Here is a 26,730-nt window from a genome sequence, read left to right on the forward strand (position 1 = left end):
GATCTGTCTCTTTTATCATAAGAACCTGGGGAAAGGGTTTGTTTGGATGAGCCAGTGTTCCTCAAACACAATTCTCGGGGCTGACAGAACTATTTCCCTGGGTGTTGTTTCAAACATTACGTTCTCACTGCCAGAATGTTACAAAGGAAATTGTGTTAGATAGCTCCACCAGTCCTATTGCAGTGGTCAAATGTCAACTGCTTAGAAAAAAGCTCGGATTTTATGGCTTTGTACATTTCAAAAAGCCCTTGTAGTTTGTCACTGAAGATGTTCATTGAGGAATTAGTCTGTTTAGTCTCTCTCTCTCTCTCTCTCTCTCTCTCTCTCTCTCTCTCTCTCTCTCGCACACATTGTGCCACTGTTAAGAGAGGGGGAAACATTGTTTTCCACATTGGATACATTACAGGGGTTATCTTGAGGTTGCGTCAGATAGGACCACAGATGAGATTCATTTGCAGTTGAATTACTTAAAATGGATTGTGTGCTGTAATACAAGAAAGGAAATGAATCGATTAATGAATTAAAGATAACCATAAAGTTTTGTGCTCCCTCATCAGCAGTAGTGTGTCAGCAGAAAGGAGAAAAGTTAAGTTGGGAAAGTTTAAGTTCGACCTGAGGGGCTTTACTGTATGAGGCAAGATCCTGGAATTTCTTGAGGCATATCGTTGCTATTTCCTCCATATGCTGGTTGGTCGGTCCTGATGATGATGACTTCTGTAGTACTGCAGTGTCTGAGGTTTCCACAGGGTTGACTTGTCAGTTGCTATGAGGGACATTTGAAGGGAACGAACACGTGAAAAAATTGACAGGTGGAAACTCAGCACTTACTGGGCTGGTAAAATTCATAATGGTTACAAATTGAAAGAGTTTAAAGCCTCTGTGCGAATGTGTTTTTTGGCGCACCAATTAAATATGGATGGTAATTACATCAAATTGATTTCATAATCTATCCATCATCTTCTCAACCAAGCGCAAATCTTGGCTGTTCTAGGAGAGGTGAGGCAAGGACTTGTTTACACCACAAACAACTAGATTGAATGATTGAACAAAGGACATAGTTAAGTTACACTGAGTTAAGTTTGTGAGTTGCTTCACTCATTGATGGATGCTACAGTGTAGTGCATGCAGGTTTGCAGAGTAAAATGAATTAGACTGTAATAATGTCTGATACTCAAAGCTGGATTCCTCTGGTATTGTTCAAGCATGAATCAAATTATGCTAATGATAACTTCTGTTGTGATTTCAACCATCTGTAGCTAATTGTTTAGTTTCTTGCTGATGCACTACACAAGAACAAAGGCATGAGGCAACGGTACTTCTATGCTAAGGGATTTTTTTATCGATAATGACTAATTATGTATATATTTCAATCAGGACTGACTAATCAGAATACTATTATGTTACTGTATAGATGTATGAATTTTCTTTTAACCCTAGTACTGAATATAATGTGTGTAAATATAATCAAGAATTAGAACAATGACTGTCTGTTCCTTGGTAGAAATGAATGAACTTATAGTCAGACTGGCTAGAATGCTTATCTACACAGGCAGACCTTGGCTTGGGTCGTAAATGATCTTAGTAGGGAGAGACGATGTGGGAAGGCTTGAGAACTATACAGCCATTGTACTGCTGGTTGACGAGACGGGGTAGTACGAAAACGAATGACGTCATTTTCGGTTTATAATCTGCGGTAAACTGTATCATGTTCAGTACTCTTGAGAATAAACGCTGCTGGTTGATTTTTGAGACTGGTCTCTGTCCATTTTATGCAAATAAGAGTCCTACAAATTCTTAGGAATTGACAGTGTTTAATTTTAATTGGGTATTAAAACATAGAGGAATATAATTCCTGTAACAATACTTCTATTACTTTTCTTAGATCAATTATATTAAATTATAAACGGCTCTGGGATCGGCATGAAGGTCCTGTTACTCTGAGATTGTAGCATCACCCTAGTGGAGGCAGTGGGGGTTCAGGTTGGAGTTGAAGCCTACCTATCTCCGCTGCCCTCCCTGTGGGTGGTAAGGGTGAGGCCTACCTATCTCCTCTGCACTCCCTGTGGGTGGTAAGGGTGAGGCCTACCTATCTCCTCTGCACTCCCTGTGGGTGGTAAGGGTGAGGCCTACCTATCTCCTCCGCACTCCATGTGGGTGGTAAGGGTGAGGCCTCCATAACTCTCCATGTGTGGTAAAGGTGAGGCCTCTTTATCTCCTCTCCACTCTCCATGTGTGGTAAGGGTGAGGACTCTCTGTCTCCTCCACTCCCTGTGGGTAGTAAGGGTGAGGACTCTCTGTCTCCTCCACTCCCTGTGGGTAGTAAGGGTGAGGACTCTCTGTCTCCTCCACTCCCTGTGGGAAGTAAGGGTGAGGACTCTCTGTCTCCTCCACTCCCTGTGGGTAGTAAGGGTGAGGACTCTCTGTCTCCTCCACTCCCTGTGGGTAGTAAGGGTGAGGACTCTCTGTCTCCTCCACTCCCTGTGGGTAGTAAGGGTGAGGACTCTCTGTCTCCTCCACTCCCTGTGGGAAGTAAGGGTGAGGACTCTCTGTCTCCTCCACTCCCTGTGGGTAGTAAGGGTGAGGACTCTCTGTCTCCTCCACTCCCTGTGGGTAGTAAGGGTGAGGACTCTCTGTCTCCTCCACTCCCTGTGGGTGGCAAGGCCACAATCAAAGTGAGTGTATTAGTTCATTACCACCAGACAGCTGGAGCCCACTGAGCAGAAGAGGCCTGCTGTGACCCCCTGCAGTCTCAGCCAGGAGCCAGGGTGTCTCACTGTTTACCTCCAGCTGCTGTCCACTACTGCACAGTACAGTAAAAAAGAATAGAATTCAGATTTAATCCTTTTGTTTATTGTCCTTTCAAGGCGGAAATTGCAGAACACTTCTGCATGTTTATATCACCTTTACTGTCCACTGGTCTGGGGTATGTTTGAAACCCTTTATTCTTGTCACACCAGTGTGACCAGTGCCACACCACTGTCACACCAGGTTAGTGTGTTTTTGTTTGCCTCTACCATCCACCACTAGCTATAGTGTTTGTTATTACGCTTTGTCTTATTTCTACGTGGGGTTTTATCTGTGGTCCCCCACCTCGTGTTCAGTCCACCGTGGTTATTATGAGGACACCCCACCTCGTGTTCAGTCCACCGGAGTTATTATGAGGACACCCCACCTCGTGTTCAGTCCACCGGGGTTATTATGAGGACACCCCACCTCTTGTTCAGTCCACCGGGGTTATTATGAGGACACCCCACCTCGTGTTCAGTCCACCGGGGTTATTATGAGGACACCCCACCTCGTGTTCAGTCCACCGGGGTAATTATGAGGACACCCCACCTCGTGTTCAGTCCACCGGGGTTATTATGAGGACACCCCACCTCGTGTTCAGTCCACCGGGGTAATTATGAGGACACCCCACCTCGTGTTCAGTCCACCGGGGTTATTATAAGGACATCCCACCTCGTGTTCAGTCCACCGGGGTTATTATGAGGACACCCCACCTCGTGTTCAGTCCACCGGGGTTATTATAAGGACATCCCACCTCGTGTTCAGTCCACCGGGGTTATTATGAGGACATCCCACCTCGTGTTCAGTCCACCGGGGTTATTATGAGGACACCCCACTGAGTCACCCCCAAATCCCACTGAGGGTGTGCTGCTGAGGCTAAGTGTGGGTGGGGAACTTGAGCTACCAGAAAAGTTTCCCAAACAAAAAGATAAAATAAACCCTCCAGCGAGGAAAACTAATTCTGGACTGCATGGTGCGACAATGGCTTGGTTCACATTATTTCACTCCCTAAGTGATTTGATTTGATTTGAAGTGCAATCATAGAGCCCAACAGCCAGCTTCACTCACCAGGCGTAAAAGTTTCGTCATTTTGTACACATTCCTCATCTGTAGCTCTGCTCTTTCTTTGTCTTGGTGTTCTAGGCTGACAGAACCAACAGCTCTCTCTGAACCCTGTCTCCCTTGATCAATAATTCAGGCTGTGTCTCCATGGTGCTCGCTAAGGGAGGTATGTAGTAGCAGAAATGACACCCTGTGTTTTGGCTACTGAGTCTCCCACCCCGTGGTGCTGAGAGCCGAGTTCCCTCTCAACCAGGGAGGCTGACGCTGTAGCTACCACTGCCAGATAGTGAGCCCCACCAGTATTAGTGCCTGCAGCTGCCTGCCACTGTCTTCCCTACTTTGGTATTGGACGCGACAGCTGCCAAATAGTGCCTCTTAGAATGGCTGTGTGACTATGCCAGGGTATGTTTATGTTTGTATGTGGGTGGGCATGACTGTGCAGTGGCCTAGTTCCCTTCTATAGTTGCTGAAGCTACTTCTCCAAAACACACACACACACCATTTGTTACACCCTTCATCATTCCTAGGATGAAAAGTACCTCATTCACATTCAACCATCGGATAGGCTGGACTCTGGAGGAGCACCTCTTAGATCAAGCTAGGTTTCGGGCAAAGATGTCATGGGAGCTAGGGTTGAATATATTCCCTGTATTTTACCAATGTTCCATTCCGAGAATAAATCACATTTCTTTGTTTGATTGTGCCATTTCTTTGATTGTGCCATTAACCAATACATAGGCCTATATGAAATAGACTACTGCTCATTATGTACGACAAAAAAACATAAATGCTCATAGATAGCTGTATGCTCTCTTGGGTAAATACATGCAACTAGCTCCAGTAGGCTAATCTGTTTTGAGTGTGAACTGTATTACTGTACTGTATTTTATTATACTGAATTATATGGACTGGAATTACACACCTCGTTCAAACCATGGTAAAGCAGGGAGAGAACATGCAATTCTGGTGCAGCACATCTGGCCTACAAAGTTACAATTATAGGCTAGCGAAAATGATTTAAATGTCTAAATTTAACAGGGCCTATTTGTATAATTCATAATATTTCCCCTAATGTAATTATCCTACTTCCTCTTTCTCTCTCTATTGTCACATCATTCCTTCATCGCTTTCAACAGTTAAATGGAATATGTTTTGTTGTCCTTATCTTCATCATTCTAATGGCATGCTTGAATAATATGGGACTAGAATTAAATGCAGAAGGCTTTCACTTCTATTCACAAAGATTGAATGGTTAGCTGCAAAACGTTAAAAAAATAAAACATCTTTACAGTAAAAAAAAACAAGGTGACCCCGAAAGCCAGCTGGAGATGGGTAAATTAGATGCTGCAGCAAATGAAGGCCTACCTGTCACCAGAAAAAAAGTGACCGTGGTGAGATGAGAGGTCTACATGCATTATGAACTGCTCTCAATACTGTCCCCACCCTGAGCGTTGATGATTCATCATGTAGAGGCCGTAGAGAAGACAGAGTTAGACATCACATATAATTCAAGTTCCATTTCACGCATGCTTTTCATATAAATCATTTATTGTAATTTACCTGTTTCTCACAGTTATTTATCCCAGGAAAAGGGAGTGGTTCTGGGCAGTAAATCGTGGTAACCTGGTTCCTGCCATTCAACCCAAATAGGAGCTAATTAATGTCAACCACTGACTCCTACTCAAATGAAAGTTGGGTCTTTAGGACACACAGACCCTCTCCCAAGGATACAGTCATCCCAGGAGGACACACTAAGGTCCACATGGCCCTATCTAGGTGACGCCACAGACTGGCCATCATCCCCATGACAACCTGCCCCAGCACATAGCCTTATCGCTTCATGACCCACCATCAGCTCTGTCACACACATCCATCTCCACTGTATGGACAAGCGATCAATGTCGCCCCTGACATTTTCCTATAGAACTGTTCCAGTCCCATACTGGCCGTGTCATGCCTAAGATGTCATTGTATATTACCGACCTGCCACGGGGCTCAGGGTTTTGATGACTTAACAATAGCATCGTTCCATTCGCCATGTCAATGTAATGGCCCTGTGATAGCCTGGCTAATGGACCTGTTTTTGACTGCAGGGACACATGGCGCAGTGGCCATGTGCTCTGCTGAGTGCTGTGGCTGTTCCCCGTTCCCTGTGTCCGGCCCGCTTGGTCCATCCCCATTTCGTAAAGCCCATTTAAAGATGATTGTTATCAGTCTCCTGCGTGGTATCAGGGGGATGTTTTGTCACGCCGCGTATCATAATGAATTTTGGGAGAGCAAATAGCGGCGTTCCTAAATGCTCTGTGGTGATTTATTACGCCTCCCACAGGGGGAATCTCACGTATCTAATTAGTCATACCTCTGTCCTGACCCTCCTGCCATCAACACACAAACACATTCAAAATCCTATTGTCCATAACCCCGTAACCTAACCCTAACATTAACCCTAACGTTAATCCCTAACCCTAAGTCTTCAATCTATCGTTAACCCTAAGCCTAACTTTAACCCCAACCCTAAACCTAACCCTTAAGCTTACAACAGCATATGTAAGAATTCAGGCCATGGAAAGGGTTATTGTTTTCCTACCTTGCCAGGACATTCTGGTGACTTGTCAGGACATTGTTGTCCTAATAATGTAGGAAAACATGTACACACACACACACACACACACACACACACACACACACACACACACACACACACACACACACACAGATGGATATACCTCTTACAATACATAAGATCAAAGTATTTCCATGCATGTACAGAGTTAGGATACTCTCAGAATACAGAATGTCACAATGTTTATTCAAATACACCCACACATATGAGTACACTTTCCTCTAAGCACTTTACCCAAAAGCCAAAATAAACACTTCAATGCTTTTCACGAACAATTAAAATAACTTCCCTCCCGCAGTGCAGAGTGAAATCAAATGATGTATCTTATGAGCCCCCGCATTCAGCCTAGCTGAGCAAAGGATGACTCCAACTTTCCGCCATTATTAATGCATGGGCGCTTGAATGGAGCCATGCGTCGTCTGCGGCTGGCCTTGTGGGACCGAAGCCAATGTCCATCACTTCATGTCAGTCACTGGGCATTGAGTGTACTTTGGTGTTTGATAACGCTCTATTGGAAAATATGAGACCTTAGACAGTGTTTCACTGACAGCCAGGAGCTCGTCTGATTTGTGGATCTACTCAGTGAGCAACAGCAAACCAACAGAGACAGTGAGGGGTTGAAATATTGTTTCCTGGGGACAAACACTGCCATCCATCTTTTGAGGCTTGAACACAGAAACTCTACAGAGGAATACATACGAGGGCACAGCCATTATGGCTCTGATGTGGACACTGTACTCAGAGATGCCAACAGATGAATGACTTTTAAGGCCTCAATGCAGAAACTGGGTTTAAGCATGGACGCAGGTGCAAATCCATAATGGTTCCAGTGTGGATTAGTCATGCACAATCTTCTATTTACCTTCTGTGGACACCCACCTGCTCACACATGCACACATGCACACACAAACACACGTGTTCATAATAATTGATTATGTGTGCACTTCACACAAACATTGGCAATGCACCACTAACATAAATACACCAGCCGGAGACCTATGAAGTCATGGTTGCTAATGCGTATACACACACACACACACACATACACACACACACACACACACACACACACACACACACACACACACACACACACACACACACACAAACACAGATGGGTATACCTCTCACAATTCATAAGATCAGAGTATTCCCATGCATGTACAGAGTTGGGATAGTCTCAGAATACAGAATGTCATGATTTTTATTCAAATGCACCCACCCAAATACCAATATGAGGGGGAGAAATAGTGTAAGCACACTCTGACAATGCAGGACAATATCCTATTGCATATTACACTCACATCAAATTGTTGCTTCTCATTTTTCCTAATAGCAAAAACATGCCTTATCTGTACTACTCTTTCTACATGAGTGAATGTGTATCTACTGGGTGGGTCACATCAATGACTGTAATTTATCAACCTGTCCAACCTTCTCTCTCTCTCTCTCTCTCTCTCGCTCTCCCTTCCCCACTCTCTGGTCTTCCATGCAGTCCTTGAGCTATGTCCACTGACTGTATCGGTATGCTACAGTCATTCAGCAATTAAATTGAGTATCCGTCCTCTGTGTGACTCCATTTCATCCATCCCTCATAGTGACTGATTGGCATGACAATAATATTCATGCCTTGCCAAATGAGTTTAAAGAGACAATAACAGAATGCCACAGGAGAGAAAATGTAGCCATGAAAAATGAACATCCACCAGATAACCTCTGATAACATGCCAATTAACCTCTATCTCCTTATATAGTTAATCTCCACGTTCCCACAGACCCTCCCTCTCTCTCCCTTTCTCATGCTTTCTCTCTCTCCCTTTCTCATGCTCTCTCTCTCTCTCTCCCTTTCTCATGCTCTCTCTCTCTCCCTTTCTCATGCTCTCTCTCTCTCTCCCTTTCTCATGCTCTCTCTCTCTCCCTTTCTCATGCTCTCTCTCTCTCTCCCTTTCTCATGCTCTCTCTCTCTCCCTTTCTCATGCTCTCTCTCTCTCTCCCTTTCTCATGCTCTCTCTCTCTCTCTCCCTTTCTCATGCTCTCTCTCTCTCCCTCCTTCCCTGTTACGTGTGCTGTTTAGCTGCGCTCAGCTTCACCTGTCAGCTTGGATCAGGACTCTCTGGAGCAGCAACATGACAAACTGGCCTCTGATTCACACACACACACACACACACACACACACACACACACACACACACACACACACACACACACACACACACACACACACACACACACACATTATTGGGCAAACCTCACTCACAGACAAACACACACTCACAGTTTTGGCCTTTTACACACAGAAACATACACTGGCTTAAAAAGTTGTCCATTTCTACAGAGGCACACAAAGACATAGTTTTAGACAGATGTGGAGGCAAACTGTAGGATCATTAAAGAGTTAGACATACGCATACCTACATTCCTACATTTTGCACACATATTTTGTGTACTGGCATCTACTGTATACTGTAAAACATACATTTAACAAGCAACGCTTAAAGTCAAAATGTGTGAAGGCAGCAGGTACATTTTGTTCTATGGCAGGCATGGCCACTCACAGCCAGGAGATCATAAAGCAATCACTTTAGTGCTTTAAAATGCTAATATATGCAATATCCTGCTAAAGGGGCTGAACCAGCTTTACCGTACTCCCCCACTCACTCTGTCTGTTTGTGTCAAATATCCCAGAGCACACCCCCTCCTCTATATCTATCTCTCTCTCTCGCGCGCGCTCCCTCTCTCTCTCCTCTCTCTCTCTCTCTCTGCCATTCTCTTTTCATCTCCTTGTCCCTCACTCATCTCTTTCATATTATCCCTCGTTCTTTCATTTCTTATCTTTCTCTCTCCTTCCTTTCTCTCTGCCTCTCTTCCTCTAAGTGATGACTGTCCCACCTGCTAAGCCGTTGATAATGTATCCCGTCATTAAGGGGATTTATGGCTAGTCCCTCCCGGAGCATGCTGACATCTCCCACTCACAATCAATACTCCTTTATGCAGTCTTCTCGCAGGGCTGTCCTGCTGTTTACCCAAACACAACTCTGCGTAGCCAGGGTCAGCTCACACATCCTCTCACACCCACATCCAAATATTCAACCAAACGCACAGAAACACACTTACAGACAGCTAAACCAAACTGGGCCGAGGCCAGTCCAGCCAAGCCAGACAGAGTCATTTGGGCCAACGGTCCCCAAGCTCATAAAGAGGTGGCTAGCCCAGCGTGTCACGGCGGCACAGACAGCACATACACAATTGTCAAGTGCTCTGCGTCACACGGAGCGAGGGATCACAGTTAGAGCAGTGGTTAAATAAAACAGCACCGCTGGCAGAGGAGCAGTTCATATGCTTGGTCTAGTGACCTGCTGTAATGCAGAGCATCCATCTGTTTGCTGAGGAGACCTGGTGTATTTGTATTTTTGGTGTGTGTGTGTCTGTGTGTGCGTGTGTGCGCTTTAATAATGTGTACGTAAGTTGTGTGCATGTTAATTTGCATGAAGGTGCTGTATTTGTCCAGTGATTTAGTGTTAAGTGTGTTTTTCTTCCTGCGTGTTTTTGTGTTTGCCCCCGTGTCAAACTAAGTGAGCACATCATACACTCATCGCTCTTCAGGGCTGCAGACGTCAGAAAGAGTTTTGGGAGAAAGCAAAGAGACACGCTACATCAGACAAGAGAGGGGAAAAAGAACCACTCAAAATGGGAGGGGAAGGAGGGACTTGTTGTTTTTACACGTGCCACAGTATTGTCTGTTCATGTTTGTGGTGGTGAGGGTATTTGGAGCAGATGGAATGCACTGGGATGAGAGTAGAAAACGATCATGTCTGTCGAGCCACACAACAGACACTTCCTGTTTTTGTACAGACTTGTACAGTCTTTGCACCTGCCAGGAACCGAGGATTGGTTTTGAATTGAAGGCTGCTGCATCTAGAGGAGGACGGCTCTCAGAAGTGTGTGAACAGGGTGGTGTGGAAGACAGAGGGCTTTTTTGAAAAGTCTCCCACTGCCAGAGAAAGAGACAGAGCAGTCCTTCTCATGGTTTATCATTATATTTTCTGCGGAGGGCAGATCTATGTGCTCCGAATGCGAATGCCCCGCAACACATGTCAGGGTGACTCACATTCTTTTTGATGCTTTGTGAACGTAAGGGGGATCTGGGTAGAAAGGGGGTGAGGGAAGGAGGGGGTGAGGTCGGTGGAGGAGAGGAGGGGGTTAGTCACATTGAGAGCCGGCAGCAAAGGACACAAGACGCACAACTCCTCTTTGGTAATCAAAAAGCATGTGCTTTAGCTCTGCCAAAGAGAGGGAGGAAGAGGAGGAGGAAGAGGAGGAGGAGAGGGAGGAGGCGTCCTCTGGGCTTGATCTCTCATACAGATGTAGTATCTTAATTTGAGCCAGTTTGCTACAGCAGGAAAACAATCCTGCACTAACAGGAAATGTGAATTATTATGTGGATTATAATGAATGGACATTTTTGTAGAGGTTAATACACTTTTCGTAAGGGGAGAATCAAGTCTGACATTTCAAAGTGGAAATTACAAACTTCAGAAGCCTTTTTAAACCTCAAATACACTACAAGTTTGACATGTTCTCCTGCAACAGAGTGATCAAATTAAACGTCCTGCCATCTCTCCGATGGTGCTCTCCCTCTCTCTCGTTCTATTCCGTTCTCTCTGTATCTAGTCCTCTCTCTTCTTCTCACTGAAGCCAAGTCCCATGTTATGTAACACAGTATCTCTATGTGCTCTTCCATTTAAGGATCAAACAGCAGCATATGCACAATTGGGTTGGCCATGGTGCTGTTGGGGTGGGGGGTGGGGGGGGGGTCATTGGTGTAGTTGTACTTGGTCATCTACTCCACATGCAGAATCTCAGTTTTCATGTCACTTCTCATTGACTTCTTATTTTTCATTGGGCCAATGGGAGTATTGTATTGTGTCCTGTGTCTAGCTCAAGGGCACGTTGTCTCTCTCTCTCTCTCGTTCTCTTTCTCTCTCTCTCAAACACACTCATACACATACAGTAGCTATCAGTGTGGGAACCCTCTGTCACTGATCTGACTGTTGCGTCATTGTGACACTGTGTCATTGGCTACATTGATATGGCCGCAGAGTAATTAGTATGCATAACAGTATTGACAGTACCACTTTTGCTGAACGTCACTGTGTGTACAATGTACAATGCACTTCCGGAGTTAGAAAGCACTATTGTTTATGGCGTGTGAAGGGTAGTGTTTACATAGTATTTTGAATGAAAAGAGTCGAGGTAGTAGAGTTAGTATTGTAATGACAAATCATTGAAGTGAAAATGGTTGTACTTCTAGTACAGTGCCTTGCGAAAGTATTCGGCCCGCTTGAACTTTGCGACCTTTTGCCACATTTCAGGCTTCAACCATAAAGATATAAAACTGTATTTTTTTGTGAAGAATAAACAACAAGTGGGACACAATCATGAAGTGGAACGACATTTATTGGATATTTCAAACTTTTTTAACAAATCAAAAACTGAAAAATTGGGCGTGCAAAATTATTCAGCCCCCTTAAGTTAATACTTTGTAGCGCCACCTTTTGCTGTGATTACAGCTGTAAGTCGCTTGGGGTATGTCTCTATCAGTTTTGCACATCGAGAGACTGAAATGTTTTCCCATTCCTCCTTGCAAAACAGCTCGAGCTCAGTGAGGTTGGATGGAGAGCATTTGTGAACAGCAGTTTTCAGTTCTTTCCACAGATTCTCGATTGGATTCAGGTCTGGACTTTGACTTGGCCATTCTAACATCTCGATATGTTTATTTTTGAACCATTCCATTGTAGATTTTGCTTTATGTTTTGGATCATTGTCTTGTTGGAAGACAAATCTCCGTCCCAGTCTCAGGTCTTTTGCAGACTCCATCAGGTTTTCTTCCAGAATGGTCCTGTATTTGGCTCCATCCATCTTCCCATCAATTTTAACCATCTTCCCTGTCCCTGCTGAAGAAAAGCAGGCCCAAACCATGATGCTGCCACCACCATGTTTGACAGTGGGGATGGTGTGTTCAGCTGTGTTGCTTTTACGCCAAACATAACGTTTTGCATTGTTGCCAAAAAGTTCAATTTTGGTTTCATCTGACCAGAGCACCTTCTTCCACATGTTTGGTGTGTCTCCCAGGTGGCTTGTGGCAAACTTTAAACAACACTTTTTATGGATATCTTTAAGAAATGGCTTTCTTCTTGCCACTCTTCCATAAAGGCCAGATTTGTGCAATATACGACTGATTGTTGTCCTATGGACAGAGTCTCCCACCTCAGCTGTAGATCTCTGCAGTTCATCCAGAGTGATCATGGGCCTCTTGGCTGCATCTCTGATCAGTCTTCTCCTTGTATGAGCTGAAAGTTTAGAGGGACGGCCAGGTCTTGGTAGATTTGCAGTGGTCTGATACTCCTTCCATTTCAATATTATCGCTTGCACAGTGCTCCTTGGGATGTTTAAATCTTGGGAAATATGTTTGTATCCAAATCCGGCTTTAAACTTCTTCACAACAGTATCTCGGACCTGCCTGGTGTGTTCCTTGTTCTTCATGATGCTCTCTGCGCTTTTATGGACCTCTGAGACTATCACAGTGCAGATGCATTTATACGGAGACTTGATTACACACAGGTGGATTGTATTTATCATCATTAGTCATTTATGTCAACATTGGATCATTCAGAGATCCTCACTGAACTTCTGGAGAGAGTTTGCTGCACTGAAAGTAAAGGGGCTGAATAATTTTGCACGCCCAATTTTTCAGTTTTTGAATTGTTAAAAAAGTTTGAAATATCCAATAAATGTCGTTCCACTTCATGATTGTGTCCCACTTGTTGTTGATTCTTCACAAAAAAATACAGTTTTATATCTTTATGTTTGAAGCCTGAAATGTGGCAAAAGGTCGCAAAGTTCAAGGGGGCCGAATACTTTCGCAAGGCACTGTAAATTTCTTGCAGGTGTTTAGAATATAAAACTTGATTAAAAATACATTCCTGAACACTGCTGAGTGGTTCTGAGTTGACCCGTGCATCACTATTGAGGAGGTGCTTACGGATTTAGGTGCACTGGTGTACAGTGTATTTAATCATTATCACACTAAGGAAGTCTTAATCGTCATTAAGAGCCCTGAAACAGATGAAAGGAGTGATTAAGATCAGAGAGATAGTGATCAGAGAGATAGTGAACAGAGAGATAGTGTTTTGACCCCTTAACTACATTGAAGCTCTAAGAAGTGTATCAAATTCCTTTTAAACTGAATGCACAGAAACAGATGCCCTCCGCCCTCCATTCAGATCTCATAAAATACACCATTGGATGGAACTGAGTGCTATTTTTAACCACTTGGATCCCCCATGCTAACGCTTGATTGTCCAGACCTACTCCATTTGATATAGGAGATATTACAGATATAACCTACCTCAAACATAAGTGCCCCCTGGGTGACAAGGGGCCGTCTCTCGGAGCGTCTCCAGACCGGCTGGAGAGACTATGATTACCGGGGTTGTCTGCAACAGCCGTGGGTTTGCCTGGCCATCAATCACAGTGCACCAAAGCCTCAGCAAACATCAGAGTGAGATCGTGAGGGAAATCTAGTCCAGTCAAGATGAATGACTGCAGCTTTCCAGCAAAAAAGTGAGAAACTGCCGGGGTGATTATACCAGACAGACGGGCATTACTCTTCAAGGCCTTTTGAGAGTGGACATCCGCATTCAGGTGAGGCTTTAGGCGCTGAAAGAGAGATTTTGTTGAAGCCTATATATTGAAGCCTACTATTTATCATGTGTGCGTTACAGCCCATGCTCTTCTTTCATTCTGTACATTTAGCTTGAAATGAGAATGCGGTACAGTGGACAAAAGATAAATCAGTACCAGTGTACAGATCTAGCCATGGCCGGTCCTACCCCGGGGTCATTATTCCCTGCAGTGGGGTCAGTCAGTCTCTGGTCTCTCTTCACCACAGCAAATTAACCCTAACGAGTCTGTCACTGCGGCCGTTTACACGCCATTTGGTCTCACAAAGGCCTTCAGTCACACTGCCGTCCCTAACACCACCGAAGAGTTCAGGATGAATGAGCAGTGGAGGAGCGGAGGGAAGGGAGGGGAAGGGAAGGGAGGGGAAGGGAATGGAGGGGAAGGGAAGGGAGGGAGAAACAGATGAAAGGAAAATAAAGAAGCACGCTGCTTTGCCCGGTTCCCCCTCGAGGCCCGAGCAGAGTTTCACTGATACTCATCTCTCTCTTGTTTTTTCTTGTGTCTGCTGTGTTTTTCAGGCTCTAGCCGATGGTGTGAACGATAAGGGCCTAGGTGATTACTGAGAGGATGGTGAGAAGGTTGAGGATGGATGGGAGGGTAAACTGATGGGTTTGGGGTTTGCTGGTCCGATAAAGACTGAGGCTCTGATAGTGCTTGGTACTGAGTCCGCTCCAACAAATCGCTACAAGTTAGCTGTTGATGTTCTGTCACTGTGGCTTGGGCACTGTGTCAATCCTCCCTGGTCTTTCCCATTACCCAGCCCAGTCGAGTGAAAACAGGACCCGGGCTGTACTGCATGTCCCAGCCGCCGGTATACACAATCATATGCACTCTCTACACACACACACAGACACACATACACACACACACATAGCGGCAGTTTGTAATCCTCACTATTTGCAAAGCCTACATTGAATTATTACTGTAGTGTTATGTGTTACTATGCACATGTCCCATCTACTCAAACGGCTTGTCTCACAATGAAAAATACAGTATTTTAGCAGTTAGTCTCTGGTTACGTAAACAAAAAGCCTACTATCAAGAGTTATCTACTGACATTCAAATTCAAGTCAAACCCACGTTGTAGTACAGTTTTAGTACATGTCATGTCTTATTTGTGCCGATATCTATGCTGTGTTAGTTTGTCTTTAGGATAATGTGTGTGAGAGGTAGCTTTGGGATAATGCAGCAACAATTGAGCTGTGGTCCTCAGTATTCTGCAGCTCTCACTGTGAGGCTCTGCACTGGGGCCTTCTAAGTGATGTCACTCCCACAAAGCCTGGGATGTGTGGTTGTAAGATAAAACGTTCTGGGGTTGTTTCTGTATAAAATCTCGGTGTAGTAAAACTGGGAGCATTTAACAGTGTCTAGCAGTGGAGGCTGCTGAGAGGAGAACAGCTCATAATAAAGGTCTGGAACGGAGCAAATGGAATCAGACCATTCCACCTATTCCACTCCAGTCATTACCACGGCCTGTTCTCCTCAATTAAGGTGCCACCAGCCTCCTGTGGTGTCTAGGTGTTCTAGGGCTTATTAGTGGTAGCAGATAGTTTGAGTTTAGTTTTATTGGACTATAACACATTTGGTTTGTATTGTATGTTCATGTGTGTGCGTGTGTGTGTGTATGTGTGGATAAGACTGTAACTAATGCCGTGCACATAGCACATCTAAGCGTCCCCGCCTGCACTCATTACCTACACCCTGAAGGTGGTCCCAGTCCCACCGTATCCAGGACACACCTAATGCAAAATCCACTTTGGAGCAGCAGCTTCTCCCATCTCTCCTGACTGCTTTACGGACCGCTCCCCCGACCTGATCTGGAGCGACAGACAGAGCACAGGGGGCCACCAGAAAGGGGTGGGAGAGTAGGATGAAGGGAGTGAAGGGACAGGACCATTTGAAGTGTGGAGTGATACTCCAGAAAAGGCTAAAGGAAAAGCCTGGGGACCACCTGCTGTCAAAAGTGTTTTATAAGTGTGTGTGTGTGTGTGTGTGTGTGTGTGTGTGTGTGTGTGTGTGTGTGTGTGTGTGTGTGTGTGTGTGTGTGTGTGTGTGTGTGTGTGTGTGTGTGTGTGTGTGTGTGTGTGTGTGTGTGCAGGCTTATGAGTGTGTGTGCACACATCAAGGCTTGACATTACATTTTTTAGTAGGACAGATTTTTTACTTGTTCAAAAATGTAGGCTACACTGCCTGTTGGCTTCTTTGCATATTGAAGCCTGTCTCAAAATACAACAGTGCCCCTTTAAGGCTCTCCTGGAGGATGGTTGGCCACACTTGGAAGCCTATAAAATATTGCAACATTACGATTACAACCAGGGCTCAAAATGAAGGGCGTCCCGTCATCCCTGGACAATAGAAATATGTCTACTGTTCAGACTCTGGGACAGTTTTGGGATGACACATCCAAAATTCATACAACCACTGCACATTAAGAAATGAAAAAAACAATGAGGCTGATGCAACAGATCACACCGTATAGCTTAAATGTTGATAGAATTGTATTTCTTCATTTTATTAGCTCAACAATGAGCACATGACTGTAGGCTATGTGTGAATGTTCCAAAATGCAACCAGGAAAACACTGTTCTCAAAAGCGCATGTGACAGAGATGAAAATGTCCATTAGAAATGAAGAAAGAGGGGAGCTCTAAAGATGCATCAACTAGCATGGGTTAGGGTAGCTTGGGGGGAAATGCCCCCCTTAAAGGAAAGGTTCACCCATTTTGCATATTATGTTGTTTTTGTTCGTCTCTGAGCGATGTTCTATCGATTTCCTGGGTCATTTCATGTTTTCATGTGTATTGGCGTTCAAGCATGCAGGAATCTGTCCGGTATGACATAGCACTGTGATAAAGTCGCTCCCACTACACTGGAAGTTAATAGGAATACGACTTTTAGATCGGCAAAACGTCTATCATTCATGTCAGATTTCAATGCTGGCCAATATCAGAACTTGGGAGGAAGTCTTCTCTGGAATAAGCCATTGAACATATTTTTGCGATATTCCTACCTCAAGAAATGTCTAATTTAGGGTCTAGCACATTTATCCTGATTGTCTGCCTCTTTAGTCTAGGGTGCGTAGAAAGGAGATAGGAATCCAATGTATAGCGCCCAGCCCCACCCATTCACGTTGTCATGCTGCTAAGCTAATCGCCACGCAATCCCTTCTCAAAGTCAGTGTACATGCCGATGTGCCTATTTTCCTCGAAAGTACATAATATCACAATTCCAAAGCTATACGATATTACAGATAGCAAGTTAATTATCTTACATAATATTTGTAATGTTGTACCTCTTGTTGTGCTAATGTTGTGCTAATGTTGGGTTTTTGAGACACTCCCTAGAACATGAAAAAAATATTTGAATATTATTCCAATGTTGGCCTCTTATCCAATTCTGATTGGAGTAATTAATTGAGTTTGTCCATTTGGACAACTTATCTACACTGAGTATACAAAACATTAAGAATACCTGCTCTTTCCATGAAATAGACTGACCAGGTGAATCTAGGTGAAATATATGATCCCTTATGGATGTCACTTGTTAAATACAATTTAATGTGTACCATTCAGAAAGTGAATGGGAAAGATAAAATATTTAAGTGCCTTAGAACGAGGTATGGTAGTAGGTGCCAGGCGCACTGGTTTGTGTCAAGAACTGCAATCCTGTTTTTCACACTCAACAGTTTCCTGTGTGTATCAAGAATGGCCCACCATCCAAAGGACATCCAGGCAACTTGACACAACTGTGGGAACCTTTGGAGTCAATATGGGCACGCTTTCGACACCTTGTAGAGTCCATGCCCTGACGAATTGAGTCTGTTCTGAGGGCAAAAGGGGGTGGGGTGCAACGCAGTATTAGGACGGCGTTCTTAACATTTTGTATAGGACAAGCGTTGAGCCCTGATACATGTTAGCAACCATGTCTTTCTTCATAGGTGTACGGCTGGTGTATTTATGTAAGTAGTGCATTGCCAATGTTTGCGTGAAGTGCACACAGAATCACGTATTATGAACACGTGTGCATGTGTGCATGTATGAGCAGGTGGGTGTCCACTCACGGGAACCAGTTTTTTCCCTCAAGCCTTAAGTCGGTCACCTGTTGGCATCTCTGAGTACAGTGTCCACATCAGAGCCATAATGGCTGTGCCCTCGTATGTATTCCTCTGTAGAGTTTCTGTGTTCAAGCCTCAAAAGATGGATGGCAGTGTTTGTCCCCAGGAAACAATATTTCAACCCCTCACTGTCTCTGTTGGTTTGCTGTTGCTCACTGAGTAGATCCACAAATCAGACGAGCTCCTGGCTGTCAGGGAACCACTGTCTAAGGTCTCATATTTTCCAATAGAGCGTTATCAAACACCAAAGTACACTCAATGCCCAGTGACTGACATGAAGTGACGGACAATGGCCTCAGACAACAAGGCCAGCCGCAGACGACACATGGCTCCATTCAAGCCCCCATGCATTATTAATTGGATAAAGTTTTATTCTTTCTTCGCTCAGCTAGGCTGAATGTGGGGGCTCATAAGATACATCATTTGATTTCACTCTGCACTGCGGGAGGGAGGTTATTTTGTTGTTCAAGAAAGCATCAAAGTGTTTATTTTGGTTTTTGTGTTAAGTGCGTAATGGAAAATAATAGGGCAGAGAATGTCGTTTTACATATGCATCAGGGACCTCTGTGGAGAAAGAGGTGACAATATTCATAATGTTAAATCCCCTGTTAAAGACTATACTGGAGGAATGAACTTCACGTCAATTGTTGCCCTTCTAATTTGTGAAGGCAACCACATAAAAAAAAATCTGTTTTCAAATATTTGCATATTTTCTTCTGTCCTTCAAAGCTGGCATTGGTTTTGCCTGATGACTCACCATGAATTTAATTCCACTGCTCTATCGATCACTACATACATTCAGTTTAAAACCTCCATTACTAAAGTCATTTGTGTGACTTCAAAATGAGGAGCCTTGTACAAAACAAATTCATCAGCGATTGGATCGTCTCTAACGGGTCTAACCAATGAGAGTATCAAATTTGATAATGCCATCATGTAGGCCGGCTCTGGCCCAACCAATCGTTGTCTGGGACCAATCAAAGCGGTCAGATTTTTTTGGCATTCTAGAAATCGGCGGGGAGGGAGGCAAATCCAGACTCATCGTGGAGAAGAAACATCCGTTGGGCGGAGCGATGTGAATGGGTAGCCAAGCAACCATTGGCTATGAATGATCAAGAGCAGTGGTGGGAATTGTTAGAATAGTATTCTAAGTATTGGCTGTTTAGATTCCTGGTGGGTCAGGCTGCTGCCGTGCCCTTGAGGATAACACTTCAGCTGACTTGCTCAAAATGAGCATGCAGCCGCATTAATGGAATAGTGGATTTAAACAGGTGAGCCACTCACTGATAAGTAAAAGCATCTTGTAAGCACACAGAACATGAAATTAATTTTTTTAAAGCTTGAGACAGAGCTGAAATATCTCACCCTTCAAATTATGAAGGTGAGGGACTAAGCCTGCTGTGCTGCACATACATGAGCAACCTGTTAGAAACGTCAGGAGCTAATGGCGTGGGCCATAAATCCCCTCCAGTTCGATATCTGAATCTGGAGGGAAACGCAAAGCACTCTCTCCCAACTCATCCACATCAGACTAAGCCATGCACGAGATTAGCAGAGTTGAAGTTGGCTTGGCACATTAATAATTCTCTACCCGAACAGGAATCAGCGCATTAAAGGACATGATGCATGTTTTATATCTCTGTGTAGCATTTCACTCAATGTGTGCTGGAGACTATGAGGCTAGCTGTGGTGAGGAAAACAAACACATGTACCCGCTTGGGAACCGTGGTACAGGGGTACCGTGGTACAGGGGAACAAGGATGCATAGAGGCCTGGGATGCGGTTCAAACGCAAGAGAACTGTGTCTTGTAATCAAAGCAAGCAGTGGTACAGTGATGGTAAACTCTCCCAAGCTGAGCAGTATCTCACACAAGTACAGTATCAGTCAAAAGTTAGGACACACTTACTCATTCAAGGGTTTTTCTTTATTTTTACTATTTTCTACATAGTAGAATAATAGTGAAGACATCAAAACTATGAAATAACACATGGAATCATATAGTAACCAAAAAAGTGTTAAACAAATCAAAATATATTTCATATTTGAGATTCTTCAAAGTAACCACCCTTTGCCTTGATGACAGCTTTTCACACTCTTGGCATTCTCTCAACCAGCTTCACCTGGAATGCTTTTCCAACAGTCTTGAAGGAGTTCCCACATATGTTGAGCACTTGTTGGCTGCTTTTCCTCCACTCTGTGTTGTCACCTGGAATGTATTTAAATTAACAGGTGAGTTCATTTATGGAATTTATTTCCTTCGTAATGAGTTTGAGCCAATCAGTTGTGTTGTGACAAGTTAGGGTTGGTATACAGAAGATAGACCCTATTTGCTAAAAGACCAAGTCCATAATATGACAAGAACTGCTCAAAAAAGCAAAGAGAAATGACAGTCCATCATTACTTTAAGACATGAAGGTCAGTCAATGTGGAAAATGTCAAGAGGTTTGATAAGTTTCTTCAAGTGCAGTTGCAAAAACCATCAAGCACTATGATGAAACTGGCTCTCATGAGAACCTGTCACGCCCTGACCTTAGTTATCTTTGTTTTCTTTATTATTTTGGTTAGGTCAGGGTGTGACGAGGGTGGTTTGTGTAGTTTTTGTATTGTCTAGGGGTTTTGTATGTCTAGGGGTTGTTGTATATCTAGGTGTTTATATGTCTATGGTTGCCTAGATTGGTTCCCAATCAGAGGCAGCTGTTTATCGTTGTCTCTGATTGGGGACCATATTTAGGTAGCCATATTCCTTGGGTATTTGGTGTGTTATTGTCTATGTGTAGTTGCCTGTCAGCACTTGTTATTGTAGCGGCACGTTCATTTTGTTCATTTGTTATGTGTTCTTTGTTTAATTAAAAGAAGAGGGAATTCTTATCACGCTGCGCCTTGGACTCCTCCATACAACGAACGTGACAGAACCACCACAGGAATGGAAGACCCAGAGTTACCTCTGCGGCAGAGAATAAGTTCATTAGAGTTACTAGCCTCATAAATTGCAGCCCAAATAAATGCTTCACAGAGTTCAAGTAACAGACACATCTCAACATCAACTGTTCAAAGGAGACTGCTTGAATCAGGTTTCATGGTCGAATTGCTGCAAAGAAACCACTACTGAAGGACATCAATAATAAGAAGAGACTTGCTTGGGCCAAGAAACACGAGCAATGGACATTAGACTGGTGGAAATGGGTCCAAATTTGAGATTTTTGGTTCCAACCTCCGTGTCTTTGTGAGACGCAGAGTAGGTGAATGGATGATCTCCGCATTTGTGGTTCCCGCCGTGAAGCATGGAGGAGGTGGTATGATGGTTCTTTGCTGGTGACACTGTCAGTGATTTATTTAGAATTCAAGGCACATTTGACCAGCATGGCTACCACAGCATTCTGCAGCGATACGGCAACCCATCTGGTTTGTGCTTAGTGGGACTGTCACTTTGTTTTTCAACAGGACAATGATCCAACACACCTCCAGGCTGTGTAAGGGCTATTTGACCAAGAAGGAGAGTGATGCAGTGCTGCATCAGATGACCTGGCCTCCACAATTACCTGACCTCACCCAATTGAGATGGTTTGGGATGAGTTGAACCACAGAGTGGAGGAAAAGCAGCCAACAAGTGCACAGCATATGTGGAACTTTTTAATTTTTAACTTTTTAATTTTTTTACATTTTTAATTTTAGGAACATGTCCAATTTAGAAAGGTTGAATTCAATAACATTCAGCTGTTGAAAGGCATTTTGAATGATTCAAATCAATTACTCCTTGAATGCACAACAAAACACCAGACATATTCTGTTACACTGAAAGAAAGCTTTACCGCAGGATGCACACACACACACACACACACACACACACACACACACACACACACACACACACACACACACACACACACACACACACACACACAGTGAGAAGCAAATTGCAGATACAGTACCCCTGTGATGAGCCACACAGCACAACTAAAGAGAATGGTCTTGAATGTCATTTTCCCACAGACAACTGTCTCCTTCCCTCTAATATATCACAGATCTAAAGGCCCTGTTTCATGTTCATGAAAACATTTGATTACTTTTCGCATACAAGTGATCATACCCTTTCTGATATCAAATCATATCAATCTATTCTCTTCAGCTTAGGCTAAAGAGATACATTCAGGAAAAGCTAAAACACTTTGGAAAGTCATAGTTTATTAAAGTATGTTATTGTTCAAGTAATGTAATTAAAACTATCCCCAGGCATCTCCAATGTTTGTGTGCGTGTTTTAGCCGCCCACAACCTTGAAATTGGGGTCTCAGTGAATCAATGGGCCCAGTGACTGGGACAACTGGCTGACTGACCTGATTGGGTTTCTCCATGCTGATCAATAAGATACCACCCTCTGCCCCTCTCTCTGTCCCTCTCCCCCCACTCCCCATCCGTTGTAGGATGGCAGGACGCCTTCATCGAGGCTCGTAAAAACCCTGCGCACTACGGTAAATCAGGGGAAATTATAGCTGCCCAGCCTCGCGCTCCAATGGATTTCCCTTCCATTCGCCCCCGCCTTTCATTGGGCTCATCAATACAGCAGATGACTCGGGTATTGGAGGCTCCTGTCTCTCTCTCTCACCCTCTCAGCCCTGCAGATTGTCTCCTCTGAGAAAACAGAACCTGCGAGGGTGTGACTAGGCCCTCTTTTCTCTCAATAATAATACTGGTGTGGTTGAAGTCCCCCTCCCCCAAATTGAGAGATCCGGTAATGACTTGTATTAACGCCATCCCTGTGGTCTCATTCTTAACAACCAATAGTACGACCAGTCACACCCAGCCCTCCCTTCACTTTCACTGAACTAGAATTAGCCCTTGGCACTGCGCCAGCCAGCGCATGTCAATAGTCCACCAAAAACCCCAGTTCCGATTCCCTCACAGTGTACTAGAAGCCATAGTCTGGGCTCTCCACAAATAGCTTTACGCAAACACTCCATGGTCACGCCTATTATCGCTTGTGAGAGCACAACCACATCCACCCTGCCCCCCAGCCACCCTGTCCCACTGGCCCATGACCCCTGCTACTCTCTTACCTAGAGTTGGTCATGTCTGTCTGGCCACCTCTGCTCTTCTCCAGGCCCAGCTTGGTGAAGATGCCCACCAGCACCATAATGGCCACCACGCCACAGATGATGTAGACAACCATGTGGGTGCGGTCTCGGTCGGGCTCCTCCTGCACCTCAGTGACGGGGGCCGCCGGCTTGCCGGTGTTGGCCCAGACGGGCGTGTCGTAGTTGGAGCAGGACTCCTGCTCCAGGCTGTGCACCTTGAACTGGCAGCAGAAGCGGTAAAAGCAGGAGCCGCAGCAGAACAGGTAGACGCCAGCATTGCAGTTGAACGGTGGGTCCCATTGGCCCATGACATCATAGTAGCCCCGGCAGCGACTGCCTATCATTGGGATGGTCTGGTCCTCCGCCACCGGAGTGGCCAGCGTAGCCTCCGGAGAATTAGAGGTGGCTGCCGTCTGGTTGGTGGCCTGGGCATCTGCCCCAGCCTCTCTAGAGTTCTGACCCAGTGAAGTGAAGCCCAGCAGAAAGCTGAAGGCGAGGCAGATGAGCACAGAATTGGCAGCCATGTTTGATACCTGTGGATGCTGCTTCTGTTCAGTTGCTGAAGTGTCTCAAAGCTGGTGCAGGCCAATAAACACCAACTTCAGAAATGCAGGCTTCTCACTGGCCCCCAAAAAATGACATGAAAATAGCCTTTTAGGTATTTCACACACTAGAGACTTGAAAAGGAGTTGAGCTTTCAATTACTTTGCTGAGAGTTATTACAGCACTCAGTTACAGGAGGCTCAGTGTGAAGTAATAAATTGCCATCAAGAAGGGGGATGAGCAAGTAAGTGAAACAAACTAACCCCAAATCTCAACCTGCTCCTCACAAATGAGTCCCCAGTGACTCAGTCCCAGACTCAGACACACAGTTCTGGCAGCGTTGCGAAAATACAGCCCTTTTCTGCCAAATGTCAATAGCAGATGTGATCTGAAATCTGGAGCACCTCCAGTTTAGGAGGTGTCACCCAGAAATGAACTGGCCCGTGGCATTTAAAAAAAATCTCCCCCCAGTAAAGAAAGTGTTATCCGTAAATCAGAGAGATTGGAATCCCAACAGCGCCAGCGGAAAAGCAGATTCCTCAAGGCTCCAAGCTCCTTTCTGTAAACGTCTTCATTTAGGAGAGGGACACACAGATTTTGATAATTGCCCTGCCAAGCATTAATCAATGCTGAAGTGGGGGAAACGACAAAGCACTGGAACTTCTAGATAATCCCCTTGTCATAATCTATAAATATGGGAGTTGTTGATATTCCCCTCTCAGATTATTTTGCCTCGAACAACTGCCTGGTCTCCAACTGAATGTTCATTTGATTCTTTGTTATTTTTCTTGCAGCCATTTTTAATCCCTTTGCTAAGTGAAACATGATGCTCTCATTCCTTTCCTTTCCAGATGTGCAATTCCAGTTAGATGTTATTCTACAATTGGTCTTCAATATTATATTATGCCAGAAAAAAAGGTATATTGGTTTTTGTTTCCACTCCCTCTAGCGAAAGCACAGCCTGCAGTTCTTCAATGTAGTCCTATGAGATCTGAAATGATGATTTAGTCCAGATTTAAAAGAGGTCCTCAGAACCTGAGGCAGCTTGCCTTTCTCACACACACACACACACACACACACTCTCACAGACACACACACACACATTCAAATCCATAGGCGACAGCGCTCCGTCAGTGTCAGTTTGGCTTAATGGGTTTAGAGGGATGGGGGTCCAGTCACTCTCTGTTGTTGTGGGTTTCTCTTGGTGCTGTCGGATCGGCGACACACCACACCTGAGAGGGATTCTAAAAGGATGGGGTCACCAATACAGCTCTGCTGCCAGACAACTACAACCCCACAAGTGCTACCAAGCAGGGGATAGGGGAATGACAAGGGCAGCGATTTGAACAATCCCCCCTGCCTGTGGAGTCTAGTCCAGTCCTCCCTTGTCTAAATTTATGAGAAGCTCACTTTTGAGCGAACATGCGGTGTAATTACATTTCTGCGTAGTGTCCCACTTCTTTACTGTGGTCGGTCGTTAGTTGCTATATTTGTTTTGGTCCCTTCCTTGTTTTCCTGGTCTTCGTTTATTTACCACGACTCCATAATCCCTCGCTGCTTTTTGTTGTTTCTTGCTCTCTGCTTTCTTCTGTCTTCCTCACTTACCTCTCCCTCTTTCAGACACAACTAAAGAGCAGGCTTTCTGCCGCGTTACTGCTGTGAATACAGGAGGGTATTACTGAGCCTGTGGAATGCGGTCCATGCATTCAACACACCCAAGCCTCAACTCCCCAGCATGTTCCAAGGGCAGGATAACTGGAGAAGCGACAACAAAAGGCAATGCAAAATCCTGTTTTCAAGAAGCCTTCAAAAATGGGACTGCAGCAAAGCTGTTTGTGTTGTTTATGGTCTTTTATCACGCTCATTTGCAAAAAGCATTAATATGCAACAGTTTTACCAAATGCTGCACATTAAAGCAGTCTTCCAATTGTTATGCAAGGGACCTCAACACAGTCCTTCCCCCAAAGCAGCTTCTGTGAAAACAGGCATAATTTGATATATATGTATAGGAATTTTAGATATATATCACATGTATGTGTTTTCTCTGTTTCTTTGCTTATGGAATTCTCCAACAGAAATTGGATAAAACAGGATAACCAACAGCAGTAGGATGCTTTTTTTCATTCCATCCCCTCTTTGTTTTTCTTCAGACGTGTATTCCTCTGTTTCCCTTGTCCCTCGCACAGAGCTTCTTTATCCCGTCTCCGTTGATGTTGCACTACTGTGCTCTGGCAGGACTAAATGCTCACACGCTCTCTCCCTCGCTCTCTCTCTCTCTCGCTATCTCTCACTCGCTCTCACTCGCGAATGAGCGCACCTCTCTTGGTGACCCCCCCCCCCCCCCCCCTCTCTCTGTCACTGACACCCTCCTCCCTAGGCTGTATCCCATGTTTTTTGTACTCTCTCCTTCCAAATCTCTCTCTCTACATCTTTCCCCGTCTCTCTTCCTTTCTCTCGTTCTGCTCTCTATTCTTTTTTTTATCCCCTAATTTATTTTTACCCCCTGTCTAACCTTTTCTGTTTACCTTGCCTACATCCTCTATCCCTATCCATTCCCCCTCTCTCTTTTTAAACCCCCATCGGTTCAACAGATGAGTGCAGTGGTGCTGACTGCATGTGTCCATGTGTGAGCATGCTTGTGCTAATGCCTATGTACCATCCTGGTCTTTATGTGAGCATGCTTGTGCTAATGCCTATGTACCATCCTGGTCTTTATGTGAGCATGCTTGTGCTAATGCCTTTGTACCCTCCTGGTCTTTATGTGAGCATGCTTGTGCTAATGCCTATG

At 44.6% G+C, this 26,730-nt stretch overlaps 1 protein-coding gene across 1 annotated transcript in view; it reads right to left on the reverse strand.

The window, feature by feature from the left end:
• LOC139422234 (protein shisa-8-like) overlaps positions 1–24,601 on the reverse strand; it is a 67,080-nt gene extending 42,479 nt beyond the window's left edge. The window contains exon 1 of the mRNA XM_071173407.1: positions 23,382–24,601. Coding sequence (XP_071029508.1) covers positions 23,382–23,923 — 542 coding nt within the window. The 5' untranslated portion in view covers positions 23,924–24,601. The remainder of the gene's footprint in view (positions 1–23,381) is intronic.
• Between the last annotated feature and the right edge of the window lie 2,129 nt (positions 24,602–26,730).

Source organism: Oncorhynchus clarkii, chromosome 12 (genome assembly GCF_045791955.1).
Source record: "Oncorhynchus clarkii lewisi isolate Uvic-CL-2024 chromosome 12, UVic_Ocla_1.0, whole genome shotgun sequence".
In the NCBI taxonomy this organism is placed as follows: Eukaryota; Metazoa; Chordata; class Actinopteri; order Salmoniformes; family Salmonidae; genus Oncorhynchus; species Oncorhynchus clarkii.